The sequence below is a fragment of the Lepidochelys kempii genome, chromosome 19 (genome assembly GCF_965140285.1).
Source record: "Lepidochelys kempii isolate rLepKem1 chromosome 19, rLepKem1.hap1, whole genome shotgun sequence".
Taxonomy (NCBI): domain Eukaryota; kingdom Metazoa; phylum Chordata; order Testudines; family Cheloniidae; genus Lepidochelys; species Lepidochelys kempii.
This window is the reverse complement of record NC_136398.1, coordinates 8,498,633-8,524,803: the sequence shown is the minus strand read 5'-3', so window position 1 is coordinate 8,524,803 and position 26,171 is coordinate 8,498,633. Positions and strand designations below refer to the sequence as shown.

Sequence of the window (26,171 nt, the reverse complement as noted above, 5' to 3'; positions counted from 1 at the left end):
AGTCCAAACCTGGACGTCTACACTGCAATTGTATAGTCCCGTAGCTCGAGCCCCAGTCAGCGGACACTGGCCGGCTGTGGGTGTTTTACTGCAGCACAGACATATCCTAACGCCATGCCCCGGGGCCAGCCCAGGTCTTCAGGAAGGGCAGACTATTCCAGAGCTTCATCCCCCTGTTAGATGAGATCCTTGGCTGGGGAGGCAGATTTCAGTGCATTTTTTAGCAGGTCGGGGATGTGACTATGGTCGCTGTTTGCTAAGCAGGTCTAGTCAGACCGGCAGGAGGTCTCAGCCAGAAGTAACATCCCTGGCATGGACAGACAGACAGAGTTCTCGATCTGTATGAAACCCGAACCTGCCGACGTGTGGGGGGGTGCATCCAGCCCAGTCTCCTGTCCTCTGACAGTGGCCAAAGCCAGGTGCCCCAGAGGGAATGAACGGAACAGGGAATCATCAAGCGATCCATCCCCTGTCGCCCATTCCCAGCTTCTGGCAAACTGAGGCTAGGGACACCATCCCTGTCCATCGACAGGTGCCTTTACCTAGCTAGGTTACTTTTGTGGCTTCCCATCACCATAGTCTCATGGCTTTGCCCTCACAGTCCCTTCTGCGAGGCAGCAATGAGCTGTGTCTATGGGGAACTAGAGGATTGGTACATCCAGTTTTTCCCTTGCCCATCTCCTCTGACTTCAGTCTGTGTGGTCTCTCTTCATCTCTCATGTATTGCCTCTCCCACAGCGGCAGCTCACATGACTAACAATAAGCAAGGTCAAAGTTAATAAGCTGATCCAGGCCAAATCCAATGCAAACCGGGCAGGGAGGAACTCACACACCCTCTCTGCAGGAATTTTGACCCCAGACAGGCACAAGGTTCGTGAGAACACAGCACATTGGAGTTCATTCCCCAAGAGCAAGGACTGTCGGCCTGGGCATATGCCAGGGCTTTGCACACTGTTCGCTGTCTCTGGGATTTGCTCAGCTGTACAAAGTGAAATGAAGCAGTTTCTGGCTTGAGGCTGTTTCTCCCATTGACCACTCATGTCCAGCTGCCCTCTCTCAGTGCACCATCTGCAGGTTCCTTTAGCACCCTAGCATGGTGGGCATCCCCTCCCATGGTTGCTTATGGCATCAGAGAGCCAGGTGCTAGTAAACAGCACTTTCGCTTCCCGCAGACAGATGGGAGCAGTTTGGTACAAACCAAAACACTCTCTGTTGTTGGAGGAACCCGTACAAATTTTCAGGCCTTTGGAGCAGACCCCGGAGCTGGAGTGCGGAGCAGCTCCAGAACAGGGGAGCTGCAGGTTTTTGCCTGGAGCTGGAGCGGAGCCGGAGCACAGCTCCAAAGCCCTGCAAATTTTTGTCTCCATATTTTCTTTTTTGGAAGTGTCACTTACGCTTTCTGATCAACTTAAGATACCTACAGCAGGGCACTGATGGGTGGACAATTTTAAGAGGCAAAATAGCTCTACTTTAATCTCTCAGCTGCAAAGCAAGACACATAGATTCGGATGTCCTGTCCTTTAAGAATTTCAGATTTCTGCTAGTTAGTTCCCAGTGAGAGGCCCTGGTTCTGACCTCACCTAAGGACAGTGTAACTTGATTCCCACACATCGAGTTTGAAGGTGCTTCAATCAGTGTTGGCAGGATTGGAGCCTCAGAAATCAGGTCCTCCTGCAGGTCACTACAGTCTGCAGTGGAGCTATTTCTCCCTCTTCTATCTACTCTAAGCCCCTGCGTAGGGCCAGATGAATGCTAGTGCCGGTGAAGGATGCCAGAGCATCCTCTGTCTGCAGAACAGGTACAGCACAGGCAGGACAAGCCACCTTCACGTGTCCTACCAACATGCCCCATTAAGGACACTTCTAAGGACTAAAGGCAATTCAGCCTCCATGGCCCACTCAGTTCTTAGTGCCTTTGTTTAGACAACTATCAAGGGGACCAATTAACACCAGTGGTGATGGTGTGAGAGAGATGCACCCTTGTCCACTGGAAACTAGCCTGAATCCCACCGGTTCAGTTTGCAGGGTCTACAGACAAGCTCCATGCTTTTTTTATATGCTGGATTTTTTTTTTTTTTTGCAACAGCCTCTGCAATCCTCATGTCTCAAGTGACACTTCAAACGACAAAAGTTTTACCAGTGAAAAGCACCAGTGTGAACCGCCCTTTCTCAGCGGGAGCGCTCTCCTGCCAAGAAAGCTGCTGCCACTCCTTCGGGGTGGAAGCTGCTCTCCTGCCGGCAAACAGCAGCTACACTGCGCACCTTTTAGCAGCAAGGCTGAAGCGGCACAACCATGTCGCTAAAAGCTGCGTAGTGTAGACACAGCCCAAGACACGCTGCATGAAAGCGACAGCTCCAGGAGGCTTGTTCTCACCCAACTATGCAGGGGAGTGCGCATGTGCTGTAACTCCTTCTAGCACTTATGGGCATTAAATACAGGTAATTTGCATGCACTGATGAACAGACAGACCCCTCAGTCTATAAAGCTAGGAAACCAGCCCACTTTTTCCTAAAGCGTGAACTCCCAGAAGCCTTTGCTGTCAGAGCACTTTAAACCACAGCAGCAGATCCTACAGCCCCACCTCCCTGATTGTGCATTTCACCAGGCCTTTGTGCTTAGAGGTCCCACTTTTCTGCAAAATTCACGAGCTGATATGTGCTTATCAGCCATGCAATATTTGCTCAGGCACCTTCGACTCACCCTTGCTAGTCCACTGAGTTGCTCTATTTCTCTAACAATCAGAAGCACCCGGCACTAGTCTGGGATTCAGCAGAGCAAGAATTCCTATGCACTTCACTCCACTTTTCCTTCCCTCCGCAGAGTTTTCACTGGATACTAAAAGAGAAAAGCCACTTTCTCTGTGATACAGAACTCTGGCAACTCCTTTCTCTTTCCAAACAACTGGATGAAACTTGTCACAAGATTTCTCTAACTACCGCACATATGAACCCATGAAACCCGCTAAACTATTCAGGGTACACTTTGTATGAGCATGTACTTGATACACTGCGCTTCCATCTGCCACCCTTTCTCTGAGATTCTGATAGCACTTTGCAAATGTTAATTCTTTAAGCCTCACATCCCCTGGGAATATTATAGCACTATACCCATTTTAGAGAGGCAGGTTATATGACGAGCCCACACAGCTAGTCAATCATCCTGTTTACTACTTCTGGGCGCCAGCCACTTGACCACAATTCTTCCGAATGCTCCATCTACAGCAAAACCTCAGAGTTACGAATTCACCCGTCAACCACACACCTCATTTGGAACTGGAAGTACGCAATCAGGCAGCAGCAGAGACCAAACTATAAACAAACACAGAACAGGACTGTGTGAAACATAAACGACTAAAAATTAAAGGGAAAGTTTAAAAAAAGATTTGACAAGGTAAGGAATTTGTCTCTGTGCTTGTTTCATTTAAATTAAGATGGCTAAAAGCAGCATTTTTCTTCTGCATAGTGAAGTTTCAAAGCTGTATTAAATCAATGTTCTGTTGTAAACTTTTGAAAGAACCGCCACAATGCTTTGTTTAGAATTACGAACATTTCAGAGTTACAAAGAACCTCCATGCCTGAGGTGTTAGTAACTCTGGGGTTCTACAGTACTGGATTCATGACATTTTCTGCACAGAAAACCTGCAGTCTTTTTTTTTTCTTTTTAAGTGACTTCCCAGAGCACTAAGCGTCTCAATTACCTTGTGTCAAGGTTCCTCCCCCACTCTGAACTCTAGGGTACAGATGTGGGGACCTGCATGAAAAACCTCCTAAGCTTATCTTTACCAGCTTAGGTCAAAACTTCCCCAAGGTACAAAATATTCCACCCGTCGTCCTTGGATTGGCCGCTACCACTACCAAACAAATACTGGTTACTGGGGAAGAGCTGTTTGGACGCGTCTTTCCCCCCAAAATACTTCCCAAAACCTTGCACCCCACTTCCTGGACAAGGTTTGGTAAAAAGCCTCACCAATTTGCCTAGGTGACTACAGACCCAGACCCTTGGATCTTAAGAACAATGAACAATCCTCCCAACACTTGCACCCCCCCTTTCCTGGGAAATGTTGGATAAAAAGCCTCACCAATTTGCATAGGTGACCACAGACCCAAACCCTTGGATCTGAGAACAATGAAAAAGCATTCAGTTTTCTTACAAGAAGACTTTTAATAAAAATAGAAGTAAATAGAAATAAAGAAATCCCCCCTGTAAAATCAGGATGGTAGATATCTTACAGGGTAATTAGATTCAAAAACATAGAGAACCCCTCTAGGCAAAACCTTAAGTTACAAAAAAGATACACAGACAGAAATAGTTATTCTATTCAGCACAATTCTTTTCTCAGCCATTTAAAGAAATCATAATCTAACACGTACCTAGCTAGATTACTTACTAAAAGTTCTAAGACTCCATTCCTGGTCTATCCCCGACAACGACAGACTATAAACAGACACACAGACCCTTTGTTTCTCTCCCTCCTCCCAGCTTTTGAAAGTATCTTGTCTCCTCATTGGTCATTTTGGTCAGGTGCCAGCGAGGTTACCTTTAGCTTCTTAACCCTTTACAGGTGAGAGGAGCTTTCCCCTGGCCAGGAGGGATTTCAAAGGGGTTTACCCTTCCCTTTATATTTATGACACCTTGAAAATCTAGAAATCCCACGTTTCGAACCTGTCAGCAACCTCATCATGTTCCCAGCAATAATGGAATTCACATCCATCCTTTTTGTGCTGACCGGCTACAGCAACACCTAGACATTAGGCGAACAATGACATGTTCCAAGCCTTCGGTTTCACCCCACATTAAGTACTAATCTGCCAGCACAGAATCGCAGGGCTTGAACACATAACTCGGCCAACCTTAAGGAAACACCTTCCGATTTGCTCGCCCGCCGCGCAATAAAGACAACAGGCTCAGTTACATCCACAGAGATGAAGGAGGAAAATTGTTAGTGAAAGATTTTGTTCTTGCAAGTAGGCATTCCAGACTTCTCCCCAGGGATGAGGTAATTGCCCTGGATTGTTTCGAATGTTATGCCTTAATGGTTTTTAAATTAAAGAAACAAGTCGCTGCTAATGGGCTAGCTTGGCAGCAAAACAAAATGTCACATCAGTATCGTATTTCCTTCCTGTTTATGGCTGTATATAACAAGCTCAGTATATAGCAATATAAACAGGTCTAAATTCTGCTCACACAGGTGTGAATCCAAAGTAACTCATATGAAATGATTGCAGCCATATAACCGGTAGCAGAATGTGACTGACAGTGTACAAGGCAGAAAGGTTAATTCTGTAACAGCCTTATAAAACCTCTAATCTTGCAACTAACCACTGTACTAATGATAGAAAAATAAACTAGTGGAAACTTCTCAGGGGCTTCTACCTTAAAAAGATGCTTACACATCCTTCACTTTACACATGCTAGTAACCGGATTGGAATTGATGGGACTGCTCACACGTCTGTGGTAAAGCACCTATGTAAATCTTTGCAGAATCCGGTCCTAGGCCCTCATGTAATCTAACCACATAATAATACCACAAACAATGTCTACAGTATTCTGGATCCCCGAAGACTTTTGTTTTGCCTTATTCCAATAAGCAATCACTGTACAAAGAGCAAGTTAATCTACAGCGATTGCAGTGGGTCGATGCAACCAAACGGGGAAAGCGAGTGCAATGGCTTTTGGACTCTGGAGGCCAACAATGGTTGCACACCTCTTGTTTAAGGTTTTAAACCTGCTATCGGATGAAGCCCAAGAATGCTCTGGAAAGGACCTGATGGAGAATACCAGAGGTCTGTATGTTTGCCACACAAAAGAGGAGATTGGTTACACTGCGCATAGGAAGAAAAGGAGGACTTGTGGCACCTTAGAGACTAACCAATTTATTTGAGCATAAGCTTTCGTGAGCTACAGCTCACTTCATTGGATGCATACTGGTACATCTAGACTATTTTATTACATGTCACAATCCACTTTTAGAACCAACAAAAGCCTTTCCAACAAGTCTACGAAAGCCCACTGGCCTCCCTTCCGTGCTGTCTGTATTCGGCATCAGCCAGCTTCTGCTCTCAGCACTGATACCTGGGAGTGGGAACCTCTTGTTAAAAGGTTAAACCGCCACAGGAAAGGAAGGTTGGGGCAACTTTCCCCACTTCTGCGGCGCTTCACCCCCCCCCCCATCCTGGCCAGACACAACAGAGACACATCCCCCAAAGAGCAGTGCAGCAGTGAGGGGCATTGGGAAGCCTCCACACAAGCATCCCCTTCAAGGGATTTCACCCCAGCCCAGCTTCTCAGACTGTAAATGCTGGGCTACACCTAGCAAAGTGCAGCTTAATTCAGGGGGGGGCTGCCTCCTTCCCGAGCCAGGAGAGAGCAAAGGACTGGATTCCCCATTCCCACCACCTCCTCCTTCTCTCTCACAGAGAGGCAGGGGAGGGGGGGGGATCTCTTTTATTGACCCAACCTCTCCTGGGGCAAGAGACAAGCTTTGGGGCTCCCAGGGAGCTGAGGATCTCCAGGAAGAGCTCTGCCCGAGCTCCAAACCTACAGCAGTGGGTCCCCCTCCAATAACAGAGATTCCCCCCCCCTTGTCTCCTGGGGGGCTGGAACTGTTTGTATAGTGGGGTGGGGAATGGTGCTGAGAGCCACTGAACCAAACTGGAAACCTTGTCTATCATGGAAACCACTTCAAGCCAGGGGGTGCGGCAGCCCCCCTCCTTCCAGCACCTATGGGTGTCTCTCTATTACGGTGGGACCAAGGGGGCTATAACAGGAGCCCCACAGCCCGGAGCTACAGGGGGAAAGTCTGGTCAGCGCCCAAAGGGCAAGCACCCCACGACTGGCCCTGGGGGACAGCAGGGGACCCCCACGTGTGTCCCCGCTTGCAATGGGCGTTGCAGGTCCCCCCACCCCCTGGCTCAGGCCCTTGTCCCGGGGCGCAGAGCGGGGAGCCCAGCGGCGAGGCCAGGCTCGGAGCCGCGGGGCGGGTCGGAGGCTCGGCTCCAGGTCCCATAAGGACGGGCGGCGAAGGGGGCGCACGGCCCCGATCCTGGCCGGCGTACGGGGTCCGCGCCGGCTGGCAGCGGGACTAGGACGCACTTACCTGCCCGTGCCCGGGACTCGCCCGCAGCCCTAGCGCCCCGCTCCGCCTGCGGACACCCGGGGCAGCCCGGCGCTCCCCGCCCGCCTGTGCGAGCCGCCCCGGCTGGAGCCCCACCCTCCGCTCCAGGTGATCCGCCCGGCGGCCAGCCTCCTCCCCCGCCGGGCCGGCCCAGCCCGCGGGCTCCCCCGCGGCAAGTGTGGGGAGATTCGCCCCCACGTGGGGGGCAGCGGCAGCCCCGGTGGGGATCCCATGAGCCAGCCTGCGGCACGGGGGGGGGAGAGAGAAATTCCTTTTACCCTCCCCCCCCATGACTTTAAAGAGGTGTTTTGGGGGGGAAGATTCCACCAAGCATCCCCCAGCAGCAGGAAATCCCTCCTCATCCCCCCTTGGCAGGGCTGGGCAATGATTTGTTTGTTAAGGGGGGGGCGGCTAGGGAGGAATTGCCCCACCCCACCATTCTGTCCCCTCCCGCTCTGGACATGTCTCCACTGCACACTAAGCCCCCTGATTCTGACTCCGGTTTGGCCCCCCCTTCTGTCCCCACACAAATCAGTCAGACTTGGGTCAGCAAGCTCTCAGGAGCTGCTGGGAGGGTGGGTCAGAACCAGCGTCCCCCTGGGACACAAGTCCAAGCCCTATCATTTTGCAGTGCGGACACAGTTTAAGCCCCAGACTCCAGTCAGAGGGTCTGGGTAGCACAATATGAACGTGTTAGCACCTGGGTCCAGCAACTTTAAACCTAGGTTTAGGATGCAGTGTGGACACTCAACTGCAGTGTTGGAAACACAGAGTCCACAAGCCTGAGTCCCAATGCAGCCTTGACATACCCTTTGGGGTCAGTAACTCCCCAGATAAGGGGTGGATGTGTCACCCCCCATTTCTATGCATGTCTGTCCTTAACATCAGAATAAGCTCTGTACCCTGTCCCTGCTCTCAGATCTGCACAGTTGTCTCGGTATCAGCAGTCAGAGCCAAAGCCATGAGATTGAAATAAAGTGGGGGCTTTTTTCATTTGCTTTCTGGTTTTTGAGTAGAGCTGGGTGAATCCATGATTTTTGCAGTCAGGGTTCAAACCAAAAAATTCAGAACACAAAAAAAAAAACAGTTTGGGTTGAAGGAACCATTATGTTTGGTTTTCAGGTGTTTCACCCTTTGGGTGCGTTCAGTGAAAGTGAGCTACATTTCTAAACGCAACATTGCCAAATGAAAAATGGAAACGTGTTTCCAAAATGTCTAGAACAAAACTTCTTTACTTTTTCTGAAAATTTTCCCTTTTTTTTTTTTCCAGCCAAAACTATTGACCAAATTGGACCCAAATTCACCAGCAGTATCGGCTGACCCAAAACCGCATCTTTAGGCAAAAATATTTTGAGCTGAGATGTTCTATGTTTTCTTGGCAAAGAGTCCTAGACATTTACCCTTTTTGTTCCTAATCGTAAATTGAGATTCTCGTGTAATCACACTTCCAGGAGCTGGGACTTTAGGAAAAAACACCAAATATCATGAGACTTGTGATAAAATTGCGAGAGTGGGTGACCTCCCTCCTGCTCTATGCAGGTGCCTGTGGCTAATGTCGGAATTTGCTATGTCCCCTATTCTGCAGTCAGATCGGCTTGGATGGAGCCCTGCATTGTGTGTCACTAGGGCTCTGCACAAACACAGGGGGCCATTCACACAGATCCAATTGCACAATCAAGGCCTGTATTTCTACATGGTATTTACCTGGAGCCACAGCTCTGTCACTTTATGTGCCCATCCCCCTCAAGAAAGTCATAAGCCAGCGTGACAGATTGTTAAATGTATCGAATGTCACCTCCGGACACACACACACACACACACACACACACACACACACACACAATATTTAATGTAACATACAGCTTTGGAAAAGAAGAACCCCCCACCCCGCAGACCAGCCCAAAATAAAGGAATTCACAAATGACCCATCAACACATCCAGCACTCATATGTGGAACGCTCAGACATACAATTCCTCATCTATCCAGCCTTCAGCCCTAGGTACAGAGGCAGCAACCCACAAAGAAGGGGAGAGGAGCAGAGTCTGACTGGGTTTACTTAAACAACTGATTGGGAAAAATACCTGGGGGTGAGTGGGCACCAGCTCCACAATGGGTTAAACACATGGGCTATTTCTTCTCTGGAGACCTGAGTGCATACACTGCTTTAAAATCACAGGTGAAAAAGATTTGGTTGATTATTGAATCTTATAATTTATTATTTGTTTGCAGCGGAGTCCCCAACATGCTCAGTGTTTTCCAGACATACTGGAAGGTGTGATCCCTGTTCCAAGTAACTCACAGACTAAGCACAGAAAGCCAGAGGTCAGAGAAGAAATCTCAGCATGGGACAGGGAATAGTGTAGTGTAGTCTAGATGTTAGCCTGTGGGCCTGGGGCTACGGACTCCTTGCTTCTCTTCCTGGCTCTATCATTGATCTTTGATAAGTCACTTAATCTCATGGTTAAAGTTTCAATTTAACCATCCGTAACCTGGGTGTAATTGTTCCTACCTCAGAGCAGGGAGACTGGAAGGGTTAAATAATGTTTGTAAAGCACCTACAAGAGAGAACGCACACTACTATTGTGCATTTGGTTTGGAGAAAGTAGATCACACGCTTCTCTTCCCCCTTTCTCCTACCACAAGAACAAGGGGACATTTGATGAAATTAAAAGTGGCAAATTTACCAATTACACATCCAAGCAAAATAGGCGTGTAGGTATTTGGTTATCATTTACTCAATACTGAGACAAAATATTTTCACCTGCAAAAAGCCCTCTGTGCACCTTTCCAAATTTTTTAATATTAACCTTTGATAGACACACTGAATCGGTTAACTATGCGTAATCAGAGATTTCACTCAGTTTAAAAAAAAATCAATAGAAATGACATGCCATGGGTGTTGTAATGACGCACCCTGTAATGTGGTTTTCCCTGTTCACTAGAGTGATCTGATGACTACACTCCTGGACAATGTCTCTTTAAACAAAGCTCACTGTTGTAATGGTTGTTTTGTTACATGGGAAAAATTTGTAAACCTGTTAAGTTTCAAAGTAGCAGCCGTGTTAGTCTGTATCGGCAAAAAGAAAAGGAGTACTTGTGGCACCTTAGAGACCAAACACATTTATTTGAGCATAAGCTTTCGTGAGCTACAGCTCACTTCATGCACGGCATGCATCCGATGAAGTGAGCTGTAGCTCACGAAAGCTTATGCTCAAATAAATTTGTTAGCCTCTAAGGTGCCACAAGTACGCCTTTTCTTTAAACCTGTTAAAGCTTCCTACATAAACAGTAAATAAAATAGGCAAATTTAAAGCAAACAAAAAGAAATAGTTTTTCAAACACATAATTAACCCATGGAACTCACGGCGACAAGATATTGAGGTCATGACCTTAGCAAGATCAGAAGAGGACTGGGCATCAAAAGAAAATCAGTCACATTAGGATGGATTACAAACAAAGAAACGTTTTGGGATGGACCAAACCTTCCTGCTTCAATGCATGAGCCAATCTCTAGCTACTGTGGGTTAGGAAAAGGCTTTCCTGATGAGTGGGTTATTCCATGGCTTTCTACTGCAGACCCGAGCGTGTCTTCCTCTGAAACATCTGGGGCTGGTCACAGCAGAGACCAGACGCTGGGCTAGATAGGTCACTAGTCAGATGCAGTGAAGCAGTTCCTACCTCCAGCTCTGCCAACCCTTCTGCCACTATCACATACACAATACCATTGGGATTCTCTGTTTGAAAAAAATCCCAGGAGAGGGCCAGCGGTTCCCTTGCAGACCAGGATAGGTGGAACTTTTTGTGGGAAGCTTTATACACCCCCATGCCTACCTTGTGCTGGGCACCTCGCTTTCAGAAGCAATGTATTCACCCACATTCCATTATTGAAGAAAAGGATTAATGGGGATGCAGTCCGGTGATGGAAATGATATTTGTAAGCATGGAACATCATTCTGAGTAAAGGGGAAAAGAACTAAAAAATAAAAGTGAATGGTTTCACAAATAGCATATACTTTTCCCATGCAACACATAATTAGCTGGTAGAACTCACTGCTACAAGATATTGAGGTCAAGCCTTTAGTAGGAACAGAAGGGGAGTGGGCCTCCAAAGAATATCCAGTCTTAGGCTGGGCATTTCAGACACCTGTGTGAGTTCGGTGCCCAAATACACTGACACTCAGGAGGGAGTTTGAAAATCCCTGCTGTACTCCATTAGGCACAAAATTTGATCTAACCAATACAGCTGACACAGACTGCAAAGGGACAATACTGGCTTGGCTTGTGTTAAAAAGCAGCTGATGTCTCCTGGAAAACTGAACCAAATCCTTTTTATAAACACTCCTGTTTGTCCTATTTCCTGTATTCCCTCATTCCTTAGTATATCCATGAAAAAAGGATCTTTGTAATCATCAATTCCTTTTTAACCTCACTTGAAGTCATAAGCTTCAGGCATCAGGCTGGTTTCTGTGGGAATGATTCTGCCATGGGAGTTTTTAAAATAATGTCAGGGTCAGTAAGAACTGAGGAGTCTCCTTTCTCTCCCCCAAAAGACCTTGTTTCCGTCCACACCTTAATTAGGAACAAAAGGAAAGACACACAAGTCATCAGCCAGAGCCATCAAGCTAGGTGTTTACACTACACGCATCACTGGAGTGCCATGTGAGTAGACTGATTTCTAAATTAAATGTTCCACACTCATTATGTGGGTTCAGTGCCTAGAACAATGGGGGCCCAATCCCTGACTGGGGACTCGTGGTGCAGTGTATCCTAGTGGATAGAGCACCTGACTGAGACTGAAAGAGAGTAGGGCTCAACTCCTGGCTCTGTCACTGGCCTGCTGGGTGACCTTGGACAGGTCACTTCACCTCTTTGTACCTTGGTTTTCCCATTTTTACTGACCTCCTTGTAAGGCGCTCTGAGATCCATGGCTGAAAAGCACAGTACAAATTCACTCAGAATTTGCTTGAGGCTGGTCCGTCAGCCAGCTCCGTAGAGCTGGAGAGCATAGTTTGTAGCCATTCTGGGATAAATCCTGATCCCAATGGAGCTCTTGTTGACTTCAGTGGGACTAAGATTTGCCCCTCCCTGAATCTCTAAATACACCCTGCAGCATATGGTGATGGTGTAAAGGTGCATGAGCAGCATGGGATCAGATCACCCATGGGATAGGACAATCACTTCCTCATTTCTGTCTGTATTTTTAGAACTATATTGTTCAGGAGGTAAATCTGCTACCCCTTGGTTATGCATTGTGATGGATTTAACCTGTGTTGCCACCTACATTGCTATCCACATAACCAAAAAAAAAAAGGGGGGGTGGGGTGGGGGGCATTTCAATCCAGCTTGCAAGAGGTGGGAGCCAGCTCAGAAAGTTCACACCTGTAGCAGATTCCAGAGTGTTTGGATTCAAACCCATCTCTGCTCCTGCTACCCCTGTGCAAGCCTTTCTCTGCATACAAGGCTTCTCTGCCGGGGTGGTGCAAGCAAATTTAGGGCCTCCAGCAAAGACTGAGGGAAGATCAGCCTCAACCTCCTATCTCATGCCAGCTGCGTGGAAATGAGGGTAGGGGGAGACGGATCACTTCCAGAACTGGGCTATGCCTTTATGCAAAGAGTTAGGCGAATAATATCTGGAGGAAATCTGTGCTATATCCCAAGCAGGACTGGGAGAAAGCAGATCATCATCCCAAAGCCCTAGAGGGCCCAAGCTGTTATCCCCACAGAGCTCACAGTTAGCATGAAACAGTTTACGCTGAAGTGTGGCTCTCATCACTACCTGTCCCTGGCGTGGTTGGCCCCCTTAATCTAGGGCCTCCTGCAGCTGCAAGTTGGGCAGGAGTGCCTGATCCTCCCTTCTGCCATCACCTTTAAACATTTGAAGCATTAGTAAGAGTCATTCCCACGGATGTGAGGATACAGGGGGCTGACACGTGGCGATTGGCCTAAAACCAACTACTGCAGTTCACTGCTCACCAAGGGGCCCTGCTATAATGGCAGATAACAATCCCATGGTATGCGGGCATTGGGAAATCGAATGTTCTGATGGGTGCATTAGCATTCCTTATCTCCTTGGTAGAGCTGCTAAGGCAAATAAAAACCTCAGTAATTAATCACTCTGTTGGACAGAGGCAGGGATTGGAAGGCAAGTGGCATTATTGCGACTGGCTCAAATTCCACTGCCTCCCGGCTGCCCACAGATGCACATTAAAAGTTCTACACAGCAAAAGAACTTGGGGGAACCTAATACCAGGAAGCTTTATCACTGCCCAGCCAAAGAGCCCAACGCAGGGAGGAGCCAGTTAGCATTTGCCAGCCTTGCCCACCCTTAGATCAGGCCCTGGAGACAAGGACCAGAGCTCCTCAGCCCCAGAGGCAGGGTTAAGTTCAGAGGTGAAATAAATGGTGTAACTTACACACTGAGGTAGAAGAATGGGGAAAATGCTAGCAGGAGGGTGTGAAATATAATGGGTTTGCATGTCGCTGGGCATGTCTAGGCAGGAACATGGGGGAGAGATTTCTTACCATCCACTTTCTTACTTTAGACTCACACCTGCTTTACCTATGTGTAACGTACACCACTATCCACATTGCCTTTGGATTTGGTCCATGGTCTCTGAGACCCAACAGCGAGGCCCTTTATGGGCTGATATTTAAAAGAGAAACTACTTTACACCTTAAAAAGAATATACTTGATGATTCCCACTACCAGGCTTGTGAGAACAGCCAGGAGCACCATATTAGCTGTAGCTTTGCATAAGTCAGGCAAGAAGACTTTTTGCAATTGCTATTTATTTGTATTGCGATAGCGCTTAAAGACCCCTACCTGAGATCAGGGTCCATGACACTATATGCTGTACAGACACAAGAGACAGGCTTTGCCCGGAGGCGTCTTCGAGCTACATAGACAATACAGATGTGGGTGGGGAAACAGAGGCACACAACAGTAAAGTGACTTGCCCAAGGTCACAGAGCATGTCAGAGCTGGGAATAGAACCCGGGTGTCCAGACTCACAGTCCGGTGCCTTTTAGTATTTTAATGTCAACTCTCCACAAAAACAGTAACTAAGTAGCTCAATTTTCTTATCCCTATGTGACATATAAAGAAATTGAGGCCGAGAGCAGCATTGCCAACCCAATGAGCATTCAAACATAACGAATCAACCCCCTCACCACAAAAAAAAAAAAAAAAAAATCAAGAGATTGCTGAAAATCATGAGATTTTTTAATATGGGGTGCTTTTTATTTGGCTCCTGCAGCTCTTTTGAGCCTTTAGGAGCCACATTTTCAATTTTCTTTCTGCATGCTCCATGAGGGCTAGAAACTTTTTTTTTTAAATGAAAACACCCCAAGCCCCAGCTCCTGGAGTCAGGTGATCATGGGCAAATCTAGGTTAAGTAAAACACCAAAAATCACCCACAAGAGTTGGTATCACTGAGAGAGTGACTCAAGGCCGCTCAGTGAATCAGCAGATGAGTCAGGACTAAAAGTGAGAAGCCCTGCGCTAATTCTGCCAGCCCAGCCCGCCCCTTTGGTTAAGGACTTGCAGATTCTCCATCTGTGTAGAATAAACCCACCCTTCTGTCGCTCAGAGACATGGTGCATCAGCCCTTAGTCACACATCCATTGTGCACACCTCACCTGCAATTAACAAAACAGGGTCTCCTTACCATGCCAGGCTAGCAGTCCCCGATTTCCCTCCTCTAGACCTACCCAGGTGATGAGCATCAATGTCTAAAGGCAGCGCTGATCATCTGAAATATAACAGGAGATACTTTGGGAACAGGGAATGTAATTCATTCCACTCAATACACTTTTCCACTCCTTGAAATTGTTCAGAGTGAGACTGAAACTGTCTCTCACCATAAGCTAGCTCAGCTCATTGGATCCACGCATGCTAATGGAACAGACCAGTGAGGGACCGACAGGGCAGATGGGCTATGGTACCAGAGTTATCTTACCACCAGTACAGTCTAGTCATCTGGTTACTTGTGTATTTGGTTACTAGTCTAATGGCTAGAACAGAACACTGCAAGTTAGGACTCCTGAGTTCTCACTGATTGGCCATTCCAGCTGGGTGGGGGTGAGAAGAAAAGGAATAGCCTCTATGTGTAGAGCAAGATAAGATGAGACACCAATTCTGAAGTGGGCATAAGAATATTTACCCAGTGCACCAGGGTGTTGTGAAGTGTTAATATGTGTAAAGTGCTTTGAGATCCTTGAATGGAAATCATTATGTAAGGGTAAAGCACTGCTATGGTCGGGATCCCATTGTCAGTACCCCAGGCCCCAGCTTTGATGCCAGTCACCTTGGCGAATACATTCAAGCAGCAGTGTTATTTTTTAAAAAGCTGGTTCTGTAATCCCAGGTGATGGTTGGGTTCCATAGGTGAGGTACGTGCTTGGCATGCGACTACTGCAGTAAACAGAAAGTCACCTCTTGTATAGGATTGTTTGTGTTTCCTGAGCCTGGCAAGGTGCTTACTGTAAGCATCCGGGTTGATTCAGATTTAGTGTTGGGTACGAAGCTCATTTTAACACTTTATCAAATGTAACCAGGGGAACAAAACGTGAAAGCTTTTACTCTGGAGACAGTGGATTCCAGAGGGAATTAGAACTTCAAAACCTAGTTGCTGGTGGCTTTTTTTTTTTTTTGCAGAAGTTTAAAGATCCACCATTTAACGGGGCAGCTTAGTGACCTAAGAATCAGCATGGAGCAACTGAGATTTCCTTGAGCCGCAGGTTCAGAGCTCAGCAAGGCTGACGCAGTCCTTCATCTTTCCAGGGTGATCAGTTTAGTTTAGTGGGTGTCTTTATAAGACTCTTAAAAAATAACATGATTCTGCCTGGACATGAAAGAACTTGAGGCACTGTTGTGAACGCAGGGGTGGTATCCTTACCCCACATTCCCCTTCCATTCTCCACCTCGGAGCAGGCTGCATTTCAGTGATGCGACGTGTGTAGCTGATGAAAGGTGCTACACGGTGGTTAAATAGTATTACAACAGTCCTAACAATTCATTTAGTCCAAAAAAGGAGACATCAGCCCATGCGACTATCAAACAGTCCAGACTTCTGGAGAAAGTGCCAGGTCTCCAGTCAATTGCTTTCCTATGGTCTGCCCTTTGCCCATCAGTGAGTGGGTTGGGGCGGAATGCTAGAGAGGAGAGCAGGAGTAAAGGTTTCCATTGTAAATTGCTGCCTAGATCCTTAAACACACTTTTCTCCCCAGTGAAGCTAGAGCACCCGGGTCTGGAGCTAATGGAGAGCCCAGCCAGTTCCAGCTGTTCTGTCGGCTTTAGGGTGGGGTCTTTGGAAATGCCCAGAGGATCTCTAGCGATTTTGGGTCTATCTGTTCTACTTGGCAGCATTTCCGCGCTGCACAGGGCCCCCTGAGCACATGTGGCTCGGTGCCCAGCCCTTCTCCATTACCTGTGCAATAAAAGCTATTGAAAGGTTTATAGTCTCCTGTGTGTGTAAAGCACGGCATGCCCTTACCAAGCAGCCAGCGGCTTGATTTGCTCAGGGGAGAGAACGTGCCTCTTAGTGGGGGGACTTTCCAGACTAGAGACTTTAGTGACTGGAGCTCAATGTCAGGAAACACCAGGGAGGTATAATCTCTGCTCTACCATTGACACACTGGCTGGCCTTGGGCAAGTCACCAATCTCTCTTTTTCTCCATCAAGGGAAAGTAACACTGTAAAGTAACATAACAGCACAGCCTTTGCAGGATGGGCTCTTACTGACCCCTTACCTCCACAATTCTGGCAGCTGCTTTCATTCACTTCAGGCAGCAACTTCAGATGAAGTCCTGAACTTCAGAACAGAGCAAGGTTGGCCTCAGCTGTCTCCTGAGTGGGCTATTCCCAGGACTTCCTGTCTGACACTCTAGCTTCTCCTGAAGAGAATTTCACAGCCTTTCACCTCTGCTGCATGGGAGCTAATGAGATTCACTTGGTCTGGCTGCTGGGGCAGCCAGCAGAATACGCTGCACCTCCACTCAGATCTTGATATTTCTTCCCCTGGGAGAAACAGAACTAAGGTGTTGCAAGCGTGAGAGTTTCTTCCCTGCAGGGTCCCAAAACCTGGATACCATGTCATAAATGCTTACCTGGGAGCCTCAGTTTGCGAAGCACGGTGTACGTGTTGAGCATTGTTATCCTGATTAGTGCTGCAGTGAACTAGCCACACTTTGGCACGGATGCCCCACTGAGCTCGTCTGGCTGAAGATGATACAAGTCTAGGAGAGGATGGCGCTCACTCTTAGATCTCTATAGTGTCCCTCACAGTAGTGAAGAAACAGGACTCAGATGCAATGGATGTGAAGGGGATTCTTTGCTGAGATCCCTGCCTAAACAGGACCTTGTACTGATCTCTGGAGGCTTTTCCCCCCAAAGGTCTATTAGCTCCAGCCCTTGTGGCAGCAGCTGAGGGGAGCGCTACGTTGACCGGCCACCATTTTCTTAAACCTATTGGCACATTAATAACCTCATTCAGAGCAGGTTTAGAGGACCCAGTGGCTAAAACACCAGCTGTCTCCATTGCATGAGATATTTAACGTTAGGATGGTCAAAGCACCAGAAAGCAGAGTACATGAAACAATTCAGCACTGGCTGGCAGGAGTGGATTAGAGGTCCTTGAAATCTCTAACATCTATTTTGTCTGTTATTGACTTTTCCTGAGGTCAGGAGGTTAGAGAACTTCTGAGAGACAGAACCAGTGCTTCCCAGTACTGAGATCCTCTCCTATTTTTGACATAAAATTGCTCTATGCAAGCGGAAATCACCTGTAGCACCGGACCCTGCGATTATGGATCCGATGTAAAAATTTACTTACAAGAACGTCTTGATCTTGATGCTCCACAGGGTAAAGTTCTCTCTCATGGAAAGAAAAAAAACAACCAAACAGGAAGAGTGTATTTAGCATAACCTCTGCCCCACTGCACGGTCAGTCAACACTGAATCAATTGTACCATCAACAACTGGGGTCATCACAGCAGTACAGTGTGTTACAGACAAAGCACTGTGTGTGGGTGTCAAGGAACAAAGGGATAAAATGAACCAATGAATGAATCAGGGCAACAAAAAGTGCTGTGACAAATTTGAGGCTCTCATGCTGTGTCATGTGACCACCTGGCATTTCACAGTGACAGCGAGGAGAAGTACACTTGAGCTAAAGGGGAATCTCCGTGAATGGTTAGCAGATTAGAGCCTCTGACACAGAACTGAGTCCTAATTCCATCCAGTACAGGGCAGTTGTGCCTAAGGACAAAGTCAGTCTCTGGAGAACTCAGATTATAGGATGTACGGCTGGAGGCCCTACAAAATACAGGGAAAGGATAATGCCCCGGTTGCAAGAAGCTTGAATAGTGTCTCTCTCTCCTACAGCCCGTGAGGCCCTCGGCAATCAGGATCTGACCGACTAGGAACTGTGGATGCCTCACAGGGCTGTGCTGTTGCTTTGAGAAATTACTTGGTGAATCCATGATCCCTGATTCCTTTATCCACTAGCTCAAAGCACCTGGACCCTTTGGTGTACTAAAGAGAAGTCCTGCAAAACTGGATCAGTTGGGGTTTTTGGGCGGGGGGGGGTGTGAGGCTTACAGAATTAGATATTAACCCAATTTTCCACATGAAGAAAATGAGGCCTGGAGAGGTTACTACGTTCCTTGCTCAAAGTCACACCGTGAATCAGAGGCAGACTTTGGAACAGATCCCAGAGCTCCTGATTCCTATTGCCCCCCTCTGACTCTCAACACATGTCTTCTTTCTCTGCAGCAGGTACACGGGTAGTGACAGAATCACATTGTTTCCTTTCCAGGTAAAAAAAAATCTCCTCTTGTTTTATGTGTATGACTCATCTATGTCCTTCCACATTATTTAGCTCCACAAAGCACTTTGAACTAGAGCGTGTGTGAAAGATACCATACAAAATAGAAGCCAATTCTGCAAGAACTCCACTTACAAAGCTCTCACTGGCTTCAATGAAAGTCTGTGCAGAGAGTGTCTACAGAGGGTCAGACTTGCCATAGGCCTTAAACTTCTATTATTAGCTAATGCATTGGCATCCACTTCTGAGTTGACACACAAGATAGAGGCTAGGGTCACCAACCCTGCCCATCCTGGCTAATAGCCATTGATGGACCTATTGTCCATAAACTTATCTAGTTCTTCTTTGAACTCTGTTATAGTCTTGGCCTTCACAACATCCTCTGGCAAGGAGTTCCACAGGTTGACTGTACGTTGTGTGAAAAAATACTTCCTTTTCTTTGTTTTAAACCACTTAGGTCACTTAGGACAGTGGCTAGGGTGTCCCCACTCCAGGGTGCTCTCCCCGCTCTGGACACTTCTCTGACCCACTGATCATTACATACAGTTCAAAGCCAATGCAATTCATTAAACAGCAATCAATTTAAAAAATAAGGAAAAAATGGGAAAGAGCAGGGAAGTAGCTGTTTAAGAGTCCAATCCCATAAGGTCCTAGGGGCTCCTCAACTCCCCTGGAATTCCATGGTCCCCTTCAACTTTAGTTGAGGGTGCTCAGCTCCCCATCAGCGCTGGCCTTCAAGTGCTCAAAATGGAGAAGTGGGAGAATTATACAGGTGCTATAAAAGCCCATGTAGAAGCAGAGTCACAGATACACCTAGGTGTGCATTTCTCCTATTCAGATTAGCAAAGGCAAGTACTTCTGCATTTTCCCCAAGGGAGTGGGGGCTGTTTGCTTATGGTCCTTTCCACATAAAAAACCACACAGGAGCACTAAACCCTCAAACATATTTTTTCAAGACACTAAATGATCCGAGCAACAAAACCCAGATAAGCAGAAGAGAGTGAAAGATAATGCAGCTCCCAATATGTGCAGAGAGGCACCAGCCCATTCAAAAGGTATATGGAATATTCATTCCCTTCCTGGGAATAAATTAAGTGGGGACATTTTATGCTTGAGGCCTTTTCGCAGGAGATTGCTCAGTGAGAAGCGAGAAATTGAACCACCAACAGCAGCAACAGGTTCATGAAGCCAGAATCCGTGTTTAGAAGTTCTTAAAACAAGCCAGCACTTACTTTTTCTTGAAGTCTCCCTCTTCCCAGGGTATACACTTTGTTAAACTGGACAGATGGTAGTAAATAGTTGTCAGCTTTTTAAGAGGGAGAAAATTCCTCAAGAGAATTGCTAGTTTTCTGACAACACAGACATAAGAAAAAAGAAAAGGAGTACTTGTGGCACCTTAGCGAGTAACCAATTTATTTGAGCATAAGCTTTCGTGAGCTACAGCTCACTTCATCGGATGCATACTGTGGAAAGTGTAGAAGATCTTTTATACACACAAAGCATGAAAAAATACCTCCCCCCACCCCACTCTCCTGCTGGCAATAGCTTATCTGAAGTGATCACTCTCCTTACAATGTGTATGATAATCAAGTTGGGCCATTTCCAGCACAATTGTGAGCTGTAGCTCACGAAAGCTTATGCTCAAATAAATTGGTTACTCGCTAAGGTGCCACAAGTACTCCTTTTCTTTTTGCGAATACAGACTAACACAGCTGTTACTCTGAAACCAGACATAAGAAAGGTGTTTATCTGCAGACCTATTCATTCTAAAAAAACACCCATTCTAATATAAGGAGTACTTGTGGCACCTTAGAGACTAACCAATTTATTTGAGCATAAGCTTTCGTGAGCTACAGCTCACTTCATCGGATGCATACTGTGGAAAGTGTAGAAGATCTTTTATACACACAAAGCATGAAAAAATACCTCCCCCCACTCCACTCTCCTACTGGTAATAGCTTATCTAAAGTGATCACTCTCCTTACAATGGTTACATTACTTTACATAAGCTATTACCAGCAGGAGAGTGGGGTGCTGGGAGGTATTTTTTCATGCTTTGTGTGTATAAAAGATCTTCTACACTTTCCACAGTATGCATCTGATGAAGTGAGCGGTAGCTCACGAAAGCTTATGCTCAAATAAATTGGTTACTCTCTAAGGTGCCACAAGTCCTCCTTTTCTTTTTGCGAATACAGACTAACACGGCTGTTACTCTGAAACCATTCAAATATATTAGCAGGGGCTCTAATTAAGAGAGAAAATGAGGGTCAAAAAGTAGTGGGGAAATTGATGCTCATGAATTAACTATAGTTCATGTTTTTGTTCAGGAAGTCTGAATTTCACTAGGCTACAAGAGAGGTAGGGTGCCCTAGAGGTAGGGAAAGGGACTAGGGGTCAGGAGACTTGGGTTCTCTTTCTTGCTGTTACTGACCAACTGTGTGATCCTGGACAAGTCACTTTCCCGCTTTGTGCACCTGCGTCCCCTGTCACTCATTGTCCATCTTGCCTATTTATGTTGGTATTTTGAAAAAGGAGCCTGAATTTCAGTTGGAGCAGGGCACCCAACCCCCCTCAGTTCCTCTGACAAGCCTGTCTTCAGACTGTAAAATCTTGGGGGTAGGGATTTGTCTCCTTATGTTTGTACCATAGGCACCAACTTTTCCCGGCTCCAGTGGGTGCTCACCCTGGCCCTGCCCCGCCCCCATTCCAACCCCTTCCCCAAAGTCCCCACCCCAACTCCACCCCCTCCCTACCCCTATTGGACTCCTTCCCCAAATCCCCACCCTGGCCCTGCGTCTTCCCAGAGCACGCCCCGTACCCCCTCCTCCCCCTCCCTCCCAGCCCTTGCCACCGCGAAACAGCTGTTTTGAGGCGGCAAGCGCTGGGAGCTATGGGGAGAAGCAGGGACGCAGTGCGCTCAGGGGAGGAGGCGGAGGTGAGCTGGGGCAGGGCAGGGCGGGGAGATGCTGGTGGGTGCAGAGCACCCACCAATTTTTCCCCATGGGTGCTCCAGCCCCGGAGACCCACGGAGTCGGTGCCTATGGTTTGTACTGCACCTAGTACCACAGAGCTGCAATCCAAGCTGGGACCCGAGCAAAACAGATAAAGTAGAACTTCATGTGACCAAAAGGAATGCAGTTTCTGTAGACTTTAAAATAATAAACTAATTATTTCAATGTTCATTCACAGAGATTTACAGGCTCCTTTTGCTGGCTAATTTAATATAGAAACCCTTCCTTACTTTCCAAGCTTTCCTTGATTTACTAAATAGTTAAATTAAGAAGGTTTCAGAGTAGCAGCCGTGTTAGTCTGTATTCGCAAAAAGAAAAGGAGTACTTGTGGCACCTTAGAGACTAACAAATTTATTTGAGCATAAGCTTTAGTGAGCTGTAGCTCATGAAAGCTTATGCTCAAATAAATTTGTTAGTCTCTAAGGTGCCACAAGTACTCCTTTTTAAATTAAGAAGGCAGCATCATCCAGTAGTTAGTACACATACCAGTGCAAAATGTTTCCAAAAAGGAATAGACTACAGAAATGCTCAGACTCAAGAATTCAGCCTCTCAGTATGCTAACAGGGAAACACATGTCTAGCCTGGTGACTGAGTGTGGGAGGAGGGTGTGGGCCCAAATTCTGTTACCGGCTTATGTTTCACTGCCCATTAGTGTTTGCAGTGATGTTGAAGCTGTGTTGGTCCCAGGATGAGAGAGACAAGGCAGGTGAGGTAGTATCTTTTACTGGGCCCACTTCTGTTGGCGGAAGGAACAAGCTTTAGAGCTTCACAGAGCTCTTCCTCAGGTCTGGGGAAGGTAGGGTATCCAGAACGTGCCAGCTAAATACAAGGTGGGACAAATTGTTAGGCAGAAAGGGTTCACACATGTTGTAGGAGACCACCTAAATTGAAGTCGGCAATTCATACTTCAGTTCTAGGGGAAATAAAGATGTTAATTGCCCACTTCATTGTACCTGGTCTCCTATAATATGTAAACCACTCCCACCTCGTATTTAGCTTGGACAGTCTTACCTTCCCCAGATCTGAGGAAGAGCTCTGTGAAGCTCAAAAGCTTGTCCCTTCCACCAACAGAAGTTGGTCCCCTAAAAGATATTACCTCACCCACCTTGCCTCTCACACTGACAATTCTTGCAGTAAATCAAATTTTCCGCCCATCTGTGTGTGGATGATTACATTTTCATAATGTTTCTATTAAGATATACACACTGTATGTAAGTGAAGTTCTCAACATGCTTTGAAGAGTGTGTAATGACCCCTAGCTTTTATGTAGAACTTTCACCTGTAGATCTCAAAGTGCTTTACAAAAGAGGTAAGTACCATTAGCCTTTTCTTATGCACACCCTATGCAAAGTCCAAACACACACCCTTCCTGGGGTTTGGCTTTGGGGAAGAATTTCACAGGCAATTTATTGTTATTAATCTGTATTATGGTAGCACCGAGGAGCCAATTGAAATCAGGGGCCCATTGTGCTAAGCACTTCACAATACCATGTTCAGTTACAAATACCTTAATCTAAATGAGTGCCAAAAAGTCAATGGGAGTTAGGAGCCTAGCTGTCCTTTGTGCCTTTGAGAGGCTTTTTATTGGTTACCCAAAGAGTAACAAAAGAAAACTCAACCCACACTTCCTTCCTGAGTCTGATTCTTCTAAGGATTTCCCTGCAGAACCTTCTCTAGTCCAGACTCCCAGTCCCTAGTTCCTCCTTCAGCATCTTGAGGTGCCTGTGCTTAGCGTATGTCTACAAGGCCTTATGAACAGTCACCCGGTTACGATATCTAACCAAACATTTAACACTGTGGCCCTTAGTTCTCATTTAATACAGAGATCCTCCCAATCCCGATTTTACCCTTTTCTTGCAGCTACAAGAGAGCTCAGTTTGTGTTACATGATTTTAATGTAATATTTGAAAGTGATGCAGCTCCTTGATTATACACTCTCCCCCCCCCGGCTTTGTATCTGTGCTGTATTTTCACCTGGTGTAGGACCTACTTTTATTAGGACCGACTCTCTTCTCATCCACAGCTCTAATCTTTCCAGCTCCCTTTGCAAGTCGGTTCCATCCTTCTTTATGGTAGTTACTACTCCAAACGTTGATGTTGTCCGCAGAGCTGATCATGGATAAAATTATACCAAATGTCTGAAAAAGATAGAGACAGAGCCAGGTGTGCAGCAAAGTGTTTGTCTGTTCTCGAGTTAGTTGGTGAGAAAAAGCTCTGGAAACCCTAAGTAGTCCTGGACTGGCAGGAGAATCATTTTGTATTAGCAACGATTCAACAACCACAGTGTCAAAAATGAGGGTGAAGTGCACAATTTTAATTGCTGTACGTCTACAATTAATTTGGCTATGAACATAGTAAACATGAAACCTAGGTCACACCTGTCCACTTTAACAGACTCATTTCCTGGGGACATCATCACATTGTGTGCTGAGGGGCCATGACGAGTCATCCCTTTACCTGGCAGAGTAAATCAGTCCTTTCTGATCTCAGGGCAAAAAACAGCCATGTGGGGTTTATTTTGCACCTTTTCTTAGCCAGCAAATGGAATTTGACACTGGGTGCATGAATGGGGGAGATGGGGTGCACATTTTTCATTTTCTAGATTTTCTGCACTAGGAACTGAAGGATTCCTCCTGCATAAAGCTGGCACACCATAGGGGAAAGCCCCATGCCCTGGTTTAGCCCTTTTTAGAGAGACTAATCTCAGGGGAAAGGGTAGATCAATTTTCGTACTCATTCATATCCCTGATCTACACTCAGAGAGAGTTAAAATTGCCACATAAGTCTCCCATACTGGGTCCACAGACGTGTGGTTAGTGGGCTTGTGCTAGCATGCTCAAAGTAGCCACACAGATGCTGCTTTGATGTTAGGAGCACAAGAACGGCCATACTGCGTCAGACCAATGGTGCAACTAGCCCAGTACCCTGTCTTCCAACAGTGGTGGGTGCCAGATGCTTCAGAGGGAATGAACAGAACAGGGCAATTTATCGAGTGATCTAACCCATTGTCCAGTCCCAGCTTCCGGCAGTCAGAGGTTTAGGGACACCCAGAGCATGGGGGTGCATCCCTGAACAACTTGGCTCATACCCATTGATGGATCTATCCTCCATGAACTTATCTACTACTTTTTTGAACTGTTATAGTTCTGGCCTTCACAACATCCCCTGGCAACAAGTTCCACAGGATGACTGTGCGTTGTGTGAAGAAGTATTGCCTTATGTTTGTTTTAAACCTGCTGCCTGTTAATTTCATTGGGTGACCCCAGTTTGTGTGCTATCTGAAGGGTTAAATAAAATTTCCTTATTCACTTTCTCTACACCATTCATGATTTTATCAACCTCAATCATATCCCCCCTTAGTCATCTCTTGTCTAAGTTGAACAGCCCCACTTTTTAATTTCTCCTCATATGCCTGTCTGTACTTTTTCCAATTTTAGTATCTTTTTTGAGATGGGGCAACCACAACTGCAGAGTGGCATTATGATATTCTGTCTTATTATCTATCCCTTTGCTAATAATTCCTAACATTGTTCACCTTTTTGACTGCCACTGCACATTGAACAGATGAACTCTCTCAGAGATCTATGATGACTCAAAGATCTCTTTCTTTAGTAACAGCTAATTTAAACCCCATCATTTGGAATGTATAGTTGGGATTATGTTGTCCAATGTGCATTACTTTGCATTTATTTTAATATTGAATTTCATCTGCTATTTTGTTGCCCAGTCATCAAGTTCTGTGAGATCCCTTTGTAACTCTTCAGTCAGCTTTGGACTTAACTATCTTGAGTAATTTTGTATCATCTGCAAGTTTTGCCACTTCACCGTTTACCCCTTTTTCCAGATCATTTATGAATATGATGAATAGCACTGGTCCCAGTACAGATCCCTGGAGGACTCTGCTATTTTACCTTTCTCCAATGTGAAAACTGGTCATTTATTTTCCTAATCTTCATTTCCTATCTTTTAACCAGTTACTGATCCATGACAGGACCTTCCCTCTGCCTACTTTGCTTAAGAGCCTTTGGTGAAGGACCTTGCACAGGTTTTCTGAAAGTCCAAGTGCACTATATCCACTGGATCACCCTTCTCCACATGCTCGTTGACCCCCTCAGCAAATTCTAATAGATTGGTGAGGCATGATTTTCCTTTACAAAAGCTATGTTGACTCTTCCCCAACATATCATGTTAATCTAGGTGTCTGATCATTCTGTTCTT

At 46.4% G+C, this 26,171-nt stretch overlaps 1 protein-coding gene across 1 annotated transcript in view; it reads right to left on the bottom strand.

The window, feature by feature from the left end:
• LOC140900304 (calcipressin-3) overlaps positions 1–26,171 on the bottom strand; it is an 81,545-nt gene that overhangs the window by 23,640 nt on the left and 31,734 nt on the right. Inside the window, exon 6 of the mRNA XM_073317407.2 lies at positions 23,944–24,091. Coding sequence (XP_073173508.1) covers positions 23,944–24,091 — 148 coding nt within the window. The remainder of the gene's footprint in view (positions 1–23,943; positions 24,092–26,171) is intronic.